Source organism: Lissotriton vulgaris, chromosome 8 (genome assembly GCF_964263255.1).
Source record: "Lissotriton vulgaris chromosome 8, aLisVul1.2, whole genome shotgun sequence".
Taxonomy (NCBI): Eukaryota; Metazoa; Chordata; class Amphibia; order Caudata; family Salamandridae; genus Lissotriton; species Lissotriton vulgaris.
The window spans coordinates 172,210,999-172,226,214 of NC_141696.1; the positions used below are offsets into that span (position 1 = coordinate 172,210,999).

Genomic DNA, 15,216 nt, shown 5'->3' on the forward strand with positions numbered 1-15,216 from the left:
CCTTCCTCTTCTTGTGTTTGTCGTTCCCCTAGAGCATGGACAAATTACTTTTATTCTTCCACTGCTCATTTTTCAGGTGCTACTTTTTTTGTCTTAGTTTAAGTATTCTATGAGTGTGTGTGTGTTTTCCAGCTGTCTTTCTCATGCACTTCTCCCCCTCTGTTTTCCTCTTTCCTGGTCTCCCTCAGTTGCTGTTCTTGCTTCCTCCCTTCCAGTTCTTGATTCTCTACGACACCCATGTCAATTTGGTGCCCCAGCCCTGAACATGCACCTTACATTGTCCCTTTGCTTATCATCTGCTCCTGTACACCCTTCATAGTTTGTGTTTGCCCAGCTCTACCTTCCCACTCCCCACTATCCGAGTGCATCCATACACCGCCCTCCCGTCCTCCGTTGTCTGTGTGTTGCCACAGTGCCACCTGCCTACTTTCTCTGGTCAGTTTGCTACTAGGGACGCCTGCCCTCCATTGTCAGCTTGCTACCCCATCCCTTCCTGCCCACCCTACATGGTTTGTTTGCCTCCCCGGCCTGTCCTGCCAACCCTCTGCTGTGCATACATTTCCCCATTGTCTCTTGCATGTTCTCTCCCCACATCGTGTCCTTTTCCGCTCTCCTTCCCTACGTGTTACCCCATCCCCCATCCCACTCCGATGAGTTTGATTAAAAAAATTAAAAACAAAGCATATTGAAGCAGGCGGCATCACAGCACTTAAAAAATCTATATGTTTAGCAATGCTGCTGTACAATATGCGAGACCTATTGTCTTTGCTAATGCTTGTTCAATTCGAAGCAGAGTAACACAAAAGCAAAGAAAAACTTCATACCTCTCCCACAGTCAGGGCCCAGGAATCCAAGGAAGCAGTGGCAGTTCCCAGACACACATTCTCCATTTCCATAGCAGTTGCTGGGGCAGTCATCCACAGATTCTAGAGGGGAAAAAGAAGCAATGCTGGTTCAACAAAGGAAAACCTGACCAGTTTCAAGGGTGGGTCAAGGGAGTCGCTGAGCCGAGGTGGCAAATGATTCGCACAATGAAACATTGGGCTAGGATTGTGGCTACGGGGCAGTGTTTACACATGACTGTCACTGGAACATCCCAGGACTAGCTTTGACTTTTATTTAACAATTGAATGCATTCTGGGATCTCCAGACTTGTTTTCTAATCAGCTGAACCAGATGAACTGGCAGACCTGAAAGTTATTTACCTGGAACCATCGTTTTTGAGGTTCACACGTTGTGCACTTTCCTTCCAGATAGTCTTGGTTCAGAATATTTCAACTTCCTGTTCTGAGGTCTTCATTTTTCGTCCCAGGTGTGAGTTGAATGATCCGGATTACATTCAACTTAACTCAGTGTACATGGACACAGCTTCTGCTCAGTAAAACGTAAACCCAGGACAAAAAAAGTTGTGCCCTGTAACCACGAGACTGCTAGTAACCCGACCCATGGTCTGTTTCTTACATTTATTGCCTACAAATAGGTGAGTCACTAACTGATGCTCATAGATTACACTTCTCCTTTTCAAGTTTTTTCTTATCTTACAGCTTACAAACCATGTTACAGGCTGTCTGAAACCAGCTCCCATCTTTTCAGACAATACATGAAAGCGCTATGTTACAGTTTATTGCTTGACGGCACAAATCATGGCATGGGAATCAAGACTTCTTATTGCTTGACCATGCCACTTGACCATCTTCAACAAACTTTCAAAAACAGTTTTTTAAACATGTATTTTAGTTTTTTTTTTACAGTGCGAAGGGATGGTGTAGGAGTGTAGGGAGGGTGGCGACCCCTACACCCAGGAACAGAAGCCCACAGCCTGCATCTGTGAAGGATTGAGTGGGTGGTGCTTGGAAGAGCCTGCCTGAACCAGGTTTTCACTCGCTGTCTGAAGATTCAGTTAAAGTTTGCAGACAGCAGGTTCCGAAGTCTTAAGTCCATCACAGAGACAGCACTGCCTCTCTAAACACAGAAGTAGAAGCGACAGAGAAGAAAAGGTCAACGAAGCAAGGCTGACGCACCATCTCCTTCCATGGCAGATGAGCGTAGAATGGATTACAAGTGAGTGATGGAAGTAGACACAGCCTGCCTGTGACGCCCTTGATAGTCGGCCAACAAATTGTCACATCAAGTCTTCACGTCCAAGAAACCCATCAAGCCTTGTCGCACAATCATCACATCACATATTCGCGTTCAAGAATCAACCAGGCAATATATTTTGCAGAGGTTAATTCAGTTTCCCAACTTCTTTAACATGGTGATTGTTGTGTGCAAGCACCCCCCCCCCCTTCCCTTCCCCTACCCTGCAATGCCACTGTTCGAATGCACTGCAAAAATATATTCATCGCCATAATGGGCTGGAAAAACACAATGTTCGAAAGCCTGGCTGGGAGGCAATCTCCAATCATTATTGTTTACATGCCGCCTTTAATGAAAACAGCAGAGCGGGATCCTTAAATCGGCACAATGGAGTGCGCCGGTGATAAGACAATACTGCGGGCCCGGCTTCATTACAGGCTCTTAGCAATAGCATCCGGCAAGAGCTGGTTAGTGGCGAGATAGGATGAATTATGGAATAAAATAGATGGGTTTGTCCCGCTCTATCATTTTGGGACCCATCAACGTGAAATGGATGACAGATGGAATTGGCTGTAATTATAGGACGGAGAATGGGACCTGGTAGGAAGCATTTTTCATTTAAACATGTTGCGGCGGAGGCCAGAGAGGTGGTCCGCCGGGTAATTACGATTCTTTTTCTCATCTCTTGAATTTAGCAGAACCTATGGTTATCTGAGAACAGGTTCCACGCCAGGGCCCACAACCCAGGAAGCTACAAATAAGCCGGTCAACAGACTTCCTGTTTGGGGCGCGAACGAAAGTCGCGGGCGGGCCACAGTGGGCTCCTAGGAGATATTAAAGGGCAGCCCTCATCCGTCCTGCTCTGCGTTACCTTGTGGGTGCCAGGGAGGGTAGGTTCTACACAGCGACTGAGGCAAGAGGAAAGGAACGTTCAATGTCTGTTCCGCTTCAACAATGTATCTGGTAACCAATGCAAAAAGAATAGCAACCTTAGTTATTGTACACATGTTGAAAAACACTGTTATAGAACTTACAACCCAACCTTTATTGCTTCCAACTATGGAAGTCCGTGAATTCACACATATTTAATGTGTACTACAAGAAAACTATTGTATGACACCAGTTTTAGACATGCCAACCTTCTGGAAGCTCCTGATTGGGAGACGGGGCTCCCGCTTTCCCATGTGACAAAGAGGACCGCCTGTCAGATACGATATGAGGCCAAAAGATGGAAGCAATGCAGACAAAAGGCCAAGTAATCGGTGGTTCAGCGGCACATACCACCCAGACACATGCACCTTTTTAGCACATCCATGACAGAATTTGCAGCCAATGACAGACACTGTGGCCTGAAATATGGACAAACAAGAGCGGCCGTTGGGACAACTTCATCAGGATGCTTCTGGGGGTCAGTGAAGCCTGTGAGTCGAAGACTACACGAGGGAGGCGCAAAAGAGAACAGAAGGTTTGTGTATGTGCATTACGAGCCAATTTGGTCAACATTAAATCCTGATATCTTAAGGAAGCTACAAGTAGATAAAGGCCCAACAGAATGTGGACAATATTTAAATCAGATGTTTTCAGGACATTTAGGAATAGATCCAAATTATAGTTACGCCGTATAATTGATCAGCTCTAAGTAGAGAGATGTGCGATACGTACTTCTAATACTTACTAGCACTAAAAGCTGATATGCGCAACAGTTACTCCTAATGTTCCTAGGAACAGTAAGAGGAGATTTTAATCCGCTATACTTCTATCGTATTAAGAACAGGCATATACAATATCTACATATCCTTAAATGTGTTAAGAGCACAGATTACCAAAATTTACCCTCAATAGTTTTAGGAGGACCACCATCATCTACACCATAATGACTCAAATTTTTTGACTGATTATACAAGCAGATATCACTGTTTTGGGGATAGTTTAAATTTAACCTGGAAATGTCTATCCCTCAAGTTTTAGGGGTACTAAGAGGGAAGTCCCACCCTTTGGAGTTTGGCTGAATCCCTCTGACATGGATTTCAATGGTTTCTTTTCAAAAGCCTGCCCTGGTCAGGTGTCCCAGCTGCAGGCCCCTCTCCCCACTATGTGGCCAAAAAGCCATGTCTGTCAGGAGATACCATCTCACAATTGCCTCGCTTGTTTCATCAGTAATGTTGTCCAGAAAACGTTTTTTAAATTTTACTTTTCTGATGCTTCCCTCAAATCTTCAGTGCACTTATTTCACATCTTGAAGCTAAGTATGAAAGGTGTCACTTTTTCCAGGTGTCGCCTAATGGAAAAATTCCGGTAAAGTGACCTCTGGGAACCAGATGTCTCAAAATCTCTTCCCTGGAGGTGGGAAGTCCTGCAAAACCTCTCCATCTTCTCGCACACCTTAGGCTCTAGAACCAGCAAGTGTTGGCCTGTTTTAAATGAAGCCTCCTGGTTGGGAAATCATTTTGGGCTCCTCAAGATTTCTCCTGAACATGTGAATTTGCAGATAAGAGTCGACTTATCCAGGAAAGAGAGTTTGTCCCTCAATTAAATTGGGATCAGAGAAATCTGCATTATACAGAAAGTTTAACTGACTGAACAACTAACTTAAATGGAAAAATAGTTAACCTGTACTTAAAACTCCATGGAAGAACCTTCAGTGTGGCTATGCCTCTGCACTGCTGCTGATCGCAAATGTTCTTTCTGGTCTGCAAATGACAATTCCTGTTGCCACCAAGAGCCCCTGTAGAACTGCTGGTACCAAAGAAAGCAAGAAGGACTGCATTAGTGGGACATTCAGGTCCGCATGGTGAATCGGTGCAAACGTTCAACCATTATCACATCTGGAAGAATACGGAATTGCACCTTCATATGTATACGGTTATCCTCTGCCTGCATCATACCAAAGGCGCCTGCATTCTCTTCCACCTCTTTCACAAAACAGGCACTGGCAAAGCCAAGGTCTGGAATTAATGCACAAATGCTTGCGCTAGAGTGAGAAAGAGTACATTAGGGTGAGAAACACTTGGGGGAACCAGCAGGGGTGGGTAGAGCGTGCCTTGGTTGCAAAGCAGTTCCTCACACAGTTCAACACGAACACTTGAGAAGAGGTAGAAAGATACACCCAAACAGCCAACAGCATAAGGTGAGAGATGGGAATTCAAGATTTGATTGGCAAAGTCTGAAGTCAATGGCTGATAGAGGCATGGGGTAGGTCTAAGAAAGTTAATGGGTGGAACCAAAGTCCACACCTCGTGTATTTTTTGTAATAGGTCTGTTTGACAGCTGTGCTGTCAAAACCCAGACCTAATATGCATTTTTCAAATAACCCCATGGCTGGTTTACCTGCGATTTGCAGAGCAAATCTTTTGTGGGAAAACGTGTTATTTTAATACTGTTGGAACTAGGTATCCAGGTGGAAGGATGTTTGTTCTTAAATGGACTTGCTGTATTAGGCCCTCACAAGAGCAGTAGTTCTTAACCTGTGGTCTAAGGACCCCTGGAGGTCCGCAAGACCCACTCAGGGGGTCCAATACTGTTTTACAAAATTAAATATTATTAAAAATATATATATATCAAAATTAATAAAGTAGCTACATTTAAAATGTGAAATCTTTTTCTATATTTGACTGTGAATGGCAAAATATTTCAACATTTGAGCATTTGCTTGGTGTATATTTATTTTTATATGTTATTTAGGGGTTATAATCATAGCAATTGCTTAGTTTCGGGACCCTGGCTTTAGATAATCAATTGGTTGGGTCCCCCAGCTTCCAATATTCACTCGGTGGGGGCCTCCAGATTCCAGTAATGATTCAGTGGGGGTCTACAGATGTTAAAAGGTCAACAACCGCTGAACTAGAGCATTGAGGGTTAGGAGGCACTCATGTGCTACACAATTGGACATGAAAACCCCAGTTAGTACTGCATCACACCTTTCTCATTGGTGGAAATTTGCAGACTCACCTCAGCGCATCCTCCCTTGGCACAAAGCTCAACTTGCACTGTTCGGGTCCTGTCCAGGGGCGGCTCCCTCACTAGGGCGGAGAAGCATCGCCCCACTGCTTTCTCACAGTGCAGGAAGCAGAAACGAAAAGTGGTAACTTTCAGGTATTACAATTTTATGTTTGGTTGCAGACTGGAGGGTGGGCGGGGCTCCTCACTCCTGAGGGCGCAATGACTGTTTGGGCTGCTCTCTGGGGCCGCCCAAACCAGTCATGTGCACTCTGATCTTTGCCATGCAGGCTGCAATGCAGCCTGCACTCAGAACATGGCCTCCTCGTAAACCCCTGGCTGGGCGGCGTCCCCACCAATCACAATGCTGCTTGCAGCGTTGTGATTGGCTTAGAATTTATTGGGCTCGCTGCCGGGTACGGACCGCTGTTGCTAGAGGAGGGGTCACAGCGAGGTGCAGCGGCTGCTGCACAAAGGATGGATGGATGGATATATATATATATATATATATATATATATATATATATATTTATATATTGTTAAATTAAACTACCCCCCACGGGACCCCCTCCTCCCCATGCGACCCCCATCCGCCTCCCCACCCGCGAGACATACCGGCCAAGACTGGTCCGGTCGTGATGCTCGTTGAGATCAGTCTACCTATCATTTGTCAGTGGCCGTCTACGAGCGGTCAAGGGTGGCTAGACCTTATAATAGAAAATCGTGTCGCAAGTGCAGACCAGTGTCCTAATGTGTTCGAAGTTCCTAACGAGGCTTGTCCGCCTGTGTCTAAAACCACAACCCAACATGGTGGTTCCACCAGCAACAGAATAAAGCAACTCACTCTTTCCTCTCATAATCCTTAATGCACCACGCGTTGTTGCCAGCATCTCCTCTTTTTGCTCCAAGAAAGTGGACATGAACCACACTCTCTCGGTTTCCTGTGGCCACACATACTATGCTGAACTGGTTAAGCAGTAGGCATCTGAGTGATTCAGTAAGCCAATGCGTCATTGCATCTCTGGAAAACCTATAAGTTCCTATCACAACCTCCTTAGTATCTGCTTGGACCTGCGACAATGTGGCATAAAAAAAACACAGGCGCCGCATTCCGGCGAAAAAGCGCAGAAAAACTACTAAGCGCATGAAAAGGGTAAAATTATCATTGTGTGCACTCGGCGTCTCTTAACTAAGCTTCACACCTCTCATAGGTTTCCTACATGTTTTCGAATTATTTTTAAATGTGCCTTCCGCGTGTCCGCAGCAGCGAATTCCTTTTCATTACTGTAGTTCGAGCGAGAGCCCAACACGCTCCTTCTAAATCCCAGAAACTACCTGCCTACAGTCGGCATGCAGAACAGCCCTAGAACATCTGGATTACGGTCTGGGGCATTTTCATACAAAATCATTGCTTATTATGTTTAATGAACGTGCAAAGGGAAGCAGAAATGCATTGCTGATACACAGTGTGCTGATTATGAAGGTGTGAAAAATTACTTTTCGCTCCAAGTGGAAAGCGCCTCGGGGACAAGAACAGTTTACGCCATTCATGTAGGAACTCCCATTCACGCGCTTCCAATAAAAATATTTTATGAATTGTAAAAGTACATTAGCTCGCAGATGTATAGCTTGTGCGGTACAAGGTATAAATTGGTAGGGTCCATCGATATACCCAAGATGCTCGATGCGCCAGGTCACAGATTGCAATTCAGGAAGGGGGGCTGATCACCTGAATCTTTTTGGGACACGGGTCTCCTCACCATACCACTATGGTCGAACCCTGTGCTCTTGCTTACCACTAAGGTGGACCGTTACACTCTTGCTTACCACTAAGGTGGACCGCTATGCTCTTGCTTACCGCTAAGGTGGACTGCTACGCTTTTGCTTACCACTAAGGTAGACGGCTACACTCTTGCTTACCACTAAGGTGGACCGCTACACTTTTGCTTACCACTAAGGTGGACTGCTACACTTTTGCTTACCACTAAGGTAGACGGCTACACTCTTGCTTACCACTAAGGTGGACCGCTACACTTTTGCTTACCACTAAGGTGGACTGCTACACTTTTGCTTACCACTAAGGTGGACCGCTTCACTTTTGCTTACCACAAAGGTGGACTGCTACGCTCTTGCTTACTACTAAGTTTAGACTCTACGCTCTTGTTGTGCATTGACCTGCCTGCAGCATCACTGTCCACCTTCACCACCACGACCAGTCCAGGCATCATGGACATTACAAAAGTGGCACAAGGATAGTCTGGGTTTTATATGAAGAGGCATGCTGGCACCACTTCCTGCGGATACCCCTTAAATGTCTAAGTGGGCCAAATGTGAAGCAGCTTGGTCACTGTAGCACTGAAAGGGCCTTGTTATAGTCCTCGCCCTGAACCCATGTGCCCTCTCGAGTGATTCCTCTAATAATGATAACTCGTAACCAGAAACATGCCGACTTAACGAGCACATCCGGAATAAGGTATACTTTTTTTTACCCCAAAACTGACCACAAGCCTAGCGTACCCAAGGACTAGTCTCTCTCCAGGTCTCCTCTCTTTCCTGGTGTACATGTTTTGGGCCTCTTAAGCAAAACAACACCTTGTCCCACATATTTTTTCCATGGCAATGGTGTCGTATTTCATGCTTTTAGGGCAGACCGAACACTTGCGACAGGGACATCGAACATAGCTTTGCGCCTTCATCCATACAAAAACTATAGTCAGAATTCCAGGGTTGTGGCAAGTAAAGGGGACAGGGGACCAGGGCACAAGTCCTATAAAAAGAAGTGGGGGGACTGATAGTATGCAAATGACCTTGTGACGTCACGTGCTGAACTCGTCCCGGTGTCTGAAATTTACACCGGGACACCTTCAGCATATTTCTGTGGGGCCCAGCTTCTTGGCAGGGGGGACGGCGTCCACCCTGTGTAAAGAGTGGGGGGACGCCGTCCACCCGCGTGGACCACCGACTCGAGCCCTGCAGGGGACCCATCCACTGTAATGTTCTGTGAAAGAGGCAACATCCGGTTACGAGCTTATCTTTCAATCACCTTACCCACTCCAGTTTTTGGGAAATCCCCACAATTGGAGCTCCCTGGACATGAAAGGTCAGTCTCATCAGAACGACCGGCCGCGATGACGCCTGCTGCATACAGGGATGCTGCTTCAAGACTGGGTTATTCTGAGATTTCCAAGGGCGCCTCTGTATCTTAACGAGGCTTCTGCTCTTAGAACATTGGATATCTGCCACTTCTGTCGTCGCCTCCATGCTGTGGTGAATTATATTTGCCAACCGAGCCTGGTCTCTGTGTGAGGCGAGGAAGCAGCATCTCCTGCTGCCTCCTCCGCGCTCTTAAACCCATCCTAGCACCAGTGGCGGCTCGCCGAGGGAGTGCTGCGGCGCGGTGAGGCGGGGCGTGGGAGGGGCAGGGTGGGGGATAGTGGAGTTTGACAAAAGACGGACATGAGTAAGGTAAGTAGATAAATAAAACAATTTACCTTGCGCACGCTACAGCGCCGAGTTGGTGATGCAGCGCGCGCAACGCCAATTGTTTTATTTATTTAATTACTTACCTTACTCCTGTCCATTGCATGTCTGACTCCACTACCTCACCACCTGCCCCACCTGCCCGCATCACTCCCTCTGGAAGCCGCCACTGCCCTAGCACCGGAATCCGACTGGACCAGGGGTCAAGGCGCTGGATCTCGGAGCAGGCCCGGAGAGGCCGCAGGTTCCTGGTGCAGAACAGGGGATGTGTCCACTGGGAAGCAGCCTCGGATGGTGCTCCATGTTACACCATGACCCTCCCACAAACAGGGAGTACATCAGGAGTAGCAATTGCCACCTCATTTTTAGGTCAAGTCTAGGCAGCGCATGTGCTGCTCTGAGGAATGCTGTATTGGAGTACGGAATAGAAGCCCGCCCGCTATCCGCCCATATTTGTCATTGGCTTATGTCAATGTCCTTTGTAAATGCTGGCTTCTTATTCGTTAACAGGCTTGTTAGTCCCTCCTTAGGGACGCCTTGTCTTCATTTGTAACCTCCCATGAGGACTGGCCCTTTTACTTTGGTTGTTACACAGGTCGTCCTTTTTGTCTGTAAGAACTATTTTCTTTTATGAGTTTCTCCTACTGACTGCAGGCAGGACATGCTTTCCTGCAACATTTAGCACGCCATGCGCACTTTCACTTTCCAAGCAGCCCAGTGGCCGCTTCTTTGAAATTAAACAGGTCTCGCATTTACAAGAGTTTGAGCTATTGGCATTGTAAATGACAGTGCTAATTATTTATGTGTTAATTATCAAAACAGATAAACAAAAGCCGTTGCCATTTACAATGCCAATAGCTTAAACTCTCGCAAATGCGAGATCTATTGCATTGCAACAGCTTGTTGCTGCTTGCAGCTCAGACAACAGAGATGGTTTAAACTTTTTTTTAAAAAAAGTAAGTTTAGCACCTGGGTGTCTGGGTCTGTTATTAGCCACTGTTTGCACACTTCTGCCTCAAATACGGTTTACAATAGAACACCGTTGGGGGTCAAAGGTCATGCGATGTCACCAATGGTCACGAATGAGTGTTGCATATTCTCCCCCCCCCCCCTCCCACCCCTGCTCCCCCTCAGATCTTAGTGAAATAATGCCAGTGCACGTGTCACAGGCTGGTTAAACAGCACCACCGTCTCGTTTTAGAGAACAGAGGGCTCGAATTGTGCCCGGAGAGAGTAAATGCCATCTGCAGAATGCTAAAAGGGTCATGTTGCGCTGGCTATCCCCTCACAGTGCCATGCATGTGGAATTACTCAATTGTAAAAAAATCATGTCTTAAGCTTGTACTTAAGACTTCCTAAAAAGGAACAGCACAGAACATTTTGCCGGTAATGGAAATCACACACAAGTGCGAATCAACAGTTAGGGCTGTAAGTGCTTTTAAATCCCACTTGCATTTATACTTAGGAGAGAGCGGCGAGGGATGGAGAATTGGACATGAATTTCAAATCCTCGCCAGTCAAGCTGCTTTCTAAGCCCAAAAGCGCTACCGTGCAGAACGCATTTATAAGACTAGTAATATTTCTGTTAAAATGTTAACATTTGGTCCAAAACCTGTAAATGTCACCCTTGAGACATTTTGTCCCTTAAGATCTTTGGACCCCTAGAACTAGACTAGGAGACCAATCAGTTTCAAGCAGCCCCGTGAGAGCCATGCCTAGCAATGGTGCAACCCCACACCCAACCGCAACCTACAGGTGACCTAGGGTGGGCGGTCCACACCAACCCTTTTAGCCAAGAACTCTGCACACAAAGAGAAAACCTTCCTGGCTGGTCTTTGTGCCTCTGAATGGCCTGGAATCAAAGTGCCTCTGCTTGTCAATCAAGTTTCCCTACTCCTTCACACACTTGATCCGGAGAAACCAGGTCCCATCTCAGGAGTCGACAACTCCCGTGTCCTATAGTGGACCCGCTGGCCAAGAGGGAACCTCCCTGGGCAGGAGAAACACTTTGAAATGGCTGTTCTCATCATAAAGTTCTCCATAAAAACCTTAAATTAATTAATTAATAAATCATCAACCCATATTAAATCTGCTTTAGAAACTGCAAATTCCTGTTCTGAAAATGGAAGGAGGAGCTATGCCACGAGGACGTACTAGGAACTACACCTGTTTGTGTACCTAATAATACTAGATCCCTTTCAGGTAGGACCATGAACTCTAAACTTCAAAACAGCACCTATCGGGTGAAGTACGAAAGTAAATCTTTGGGTGAAAGTAGCTTTTCCTGCCTTTTCGATCCAATATCCAGGATCTTTGGATTTTAGGTGCCCATCTTGAAAGGTTGGCGCCTCAGGGCATCATTTTCCAAAACAAATATAAGATTTTCATGCACTGCCTGCCACTGGTGCTCTATTCAGTTATGCATATGATTCAGTAACCAAGGCAAGCTACACAAACTACAATTTGGCTATTTGGTTCTAATTAGCCAAGGAAACTAAGTATTTGTTTGCAAAACATCATTTCTTTCTTGCCTGAAAGCCATCTCGGGCACATTTCAAAGGCAGGGACTTTCAAAGGTGTCTCCAGTGGGTGATCCATCAACATGTGCTGTTATGGTCCTCAGAATTCACTAGGTTTAGGGCTCAAATCAGTCTCAGTGTACCCTTAGGTGTCGGGGAAGGCTCAACCCGACACAGGGCAGGTTTCCTTCAAGAGCGGTGTTGGGTTCCACTGTGTAAAACTAATCTCCAAAGAATCGGCATTTTTTAGGGGATTCCTATTTTTGGAGTGATCTTGGAGAGGAGTTACCAGTGTGCTGTGTTAGGGGCTCGGACGGATCTCCTATTTTTGGTTCGTCTGAACCTGGCCTTGCAGAATGCGAGTGTTTGGATGAGCATAAGATTTCTGGGACGGACATTCGAGTGGGTAAGAAAGCTCTCTCATAGAAACTGTGCAGAGTGCACCATTATTAAACTGGAACCATTGCTTCACCGAGAGCCAGCAGGTTGATCTCAAGGCGGGTGTTTACTGGGTCCTTTGTTTCACTGAGAGCCAGCAGGTTGATCTCAAGGCGGGTGTTTATTGGATCCTTTGCTTCACTGAGAGCCAGCAGGTTGATCTCAAGGCGGGTGTTTATTGGATCCTTTGCTTCACTGAGAGCCAGCGGGTTGATCTCAAGGCGGGTGTTTACTGGGTCCTTTGTTTCACTGAGAGCCAGCAGGTTGATCTCAAGGCGGGTGTTTACTGGGTCTTTTGTTTCACTGAGAGCCAGCGGGTTGATCTCAAGGCGGGTGTTTATTGGAACCATTGCTTCACCGAGAGCCAGCAGGTTGATCTCAAGGCGGGTGTTTATTGGATCCTTTGCTTCACTGAGAGCCAGCGGGTTGATCTCAAGGCGGGTGTTTATTGGAACCATTGCTTCACCGAGAGCCAGCAGGTTGATCTCAAGGCGGGTGTTTATTGGATCCTTTGCTTCACTGAGAGCCAGCAGGTGGATATTAAGGCAGTTGTTTACTGGGTCCTTTGTTTCACTGAGAGCCAGCAGGTTGATCTCAAGGCGAGTGTTTATTGGATCCTTTGTTTCACTGAGAGCCAGCAGGTTGATCTCAAGGCGAGTGTTTATTGGATCCTTTGTTTCACTGAGAGCCAGCAGGTTGATCTCAAGGCGAGTGTTTATTGGATCCTTTGTTTCACTGAGAGCCAGCAGGTTGATCTCAAGGCGAGTGTTTATTGGATCCTTTGTTTCACTGAGAGCCAGCAGGTTGATCTCAAGGCGGGTGTTTACTGGGTCCTTTGTTTCACTGAGAGCCAGCAGGTTGATCTCAAGGCGGGTGTTTACTGGGTCCTTTGTTTCACTGAGAGCCAGCAGGTTGATCTCAAGGCGGGTGTTTACTGGGTCTTTTGTTTCACTGAGAGCCAGCGGGTTGATCTCAAGGCGGGTGTTTATTGGAACCATTGCTTCACCGAGAGCCAGCAGGTTGATCTCAAGGCGGGTGTTTATTGGATCCTTTGCTTCACTGAGAGCCAGCGGGTTGATCTCAAGGCGGGTGTTTATTGGAACCATTGCTTCACCGAGAGCCAGCAGGTTGATCTCAAGGCGGGTGTTTATTGGATCCTTAGCTTCACTGAGAGCCAGCAGGTTGATTTCAAGGCGGGTGTTTACTGGATCCTTTGTTTCACTGAGAGCCAGCAGGTGGATATTAAGGCAGTTGTTTACTGGGTCCTTTGTTTCACTGAGAGCCAGCAGGTTGATCTCAAGGCGGGTGTTTACTGGGTCCTTTGTTTCACTGAGAGCCAGCAGGTTGATATCAAGGCGGGTGTTTATTGGAACCATTGCTTCACCGAGAGCCAGCAGGTTGATCTCAAGGCGGGTGTTTATTGGATCCTTAGTTTCACTGAGAGCCAGCAGGTTGATCTCAAGGCGGGTGTTTATTGGATCCTTTGTTTCACTGAGAGCCAGCAGGTTGATCTCAAGGCGGCTGTTTATTGGAACCATTGCTTCACCGAGAGCCAGCAGATTGATCTCAAGGCGGGTGTTTATTGGATCCTTAGTTTCACTGAGACTTAGCAGGTTGATCTCAAGGCGGGTGTTTACTGGGTCCTTTGTTTCACTAAGAGCCAGCAGGTGGATATTATGGCAGTTGTTTACTGGGTCCTTTATTTCACTGAGAGCCAGCAGGTTGATCTCAAGGCGGGTGTTTATTGGATCCTTTGTTTCACTGAGAGCCAGCGGGTTGATCTCAAGGCGGGTGTTTATTGGAACCATTGCTTCACCGAGAGCCAGCAGGTTGATCTCAAGGCGGGTGTTTATTGGATCCTTTGCTTCACTGAGAGCCAGCAGGTGGATATTAAGGCAGTTGTTTACTGGGTCCTTTGTTTCACTGAGAGCCAGCGGGTTGATCTCAAGGCGGGTGTTTATTGGATCCTTTGTTTCACTGAGAGCCAGCAGGTTGATCTCAAGGCGGGTGTTTACTGGGTCCTTTGTTTCACTGAGAGCCAGCAGGTGGATATTATGGCAGTTGTTTACTGGGTCCTTTATTTCACTGAGAGCCAGCAGGTTGATCTCAAGGCGGGTGTTTATTGGATCCTTTGCTTCACTGAGAGCCAGCAGGTGGATATTAAGGCAGTTGTTTACTGGGTCCTTTGTTTCACTGAGAGCCAGCAGGTTGATCTCAAGGCGAGTGTTTATTGGATCCTTTGTTTCACTGAGAGCCAGCAGGTTGATCTCAAGGCGGGTGTTTATTGGATCCTTTGTTTCACTGAGAGCCAGCAGGTTGATCTCAAGGCGAGTGTTTATTGGATCCTTTGTTTCACTGAGAGCCAGCAGGTTGATCTCAAGGCGAGTGTTTATTGGATCCTTTGTTTCACTGAGAGCCAGCAGGTTGATCTCAAGGCGAGTGTTTATTGGATCCTTTGTTTCACAGAGAGCCAGCAGGTTGATCCCAAGGCGGGTGTTTACTGGGTCCTTTGCTTCACCGAGAGCCAGCAGGTTGATCTCAAGTGGGTGTTTACTGGAACCATTGCTTCACCGAGAGTCAGCAGATTGATCTCAAGGCGGGTGTTTATTGGATCCTTAGTTTCACTGAGAGCCAGCAGGTTGATCTCAAGGCGGGTGTTTATTGGATCCTTAGTTTCACTGAGAGCCAGCAGGTTGATCTCAAGGCGGTGTTTATTGGATCCTTAGTTTCACTGAGAGCCAGCAGGTTGATCTCAAGGCGGGTG

General features: G+C 46.8%; 1 protein-coding gene across 1 annotated transcript in view; it reads right to left on the reverse strand.

The window, feature by feature from the left end:
- The window catches only part of TENM4 (teneurin transmembrane protein 4), a 1,632,468-nt gene that overhangs the window by 177,160 nt on the left and 1,440,092 nt on the right, over window positions 1–15,216 (reverse strand). The window contains exon 16 of the mRNA XM_086933907.1: window positions 825–926. Within this exon, the coding sequence (XP_086790033.1) occupies window positions 825–926 (102 nt within the window). The remainder of the gene's footprint in view (window positions 1–824; window positions 927–15,216) is intronic.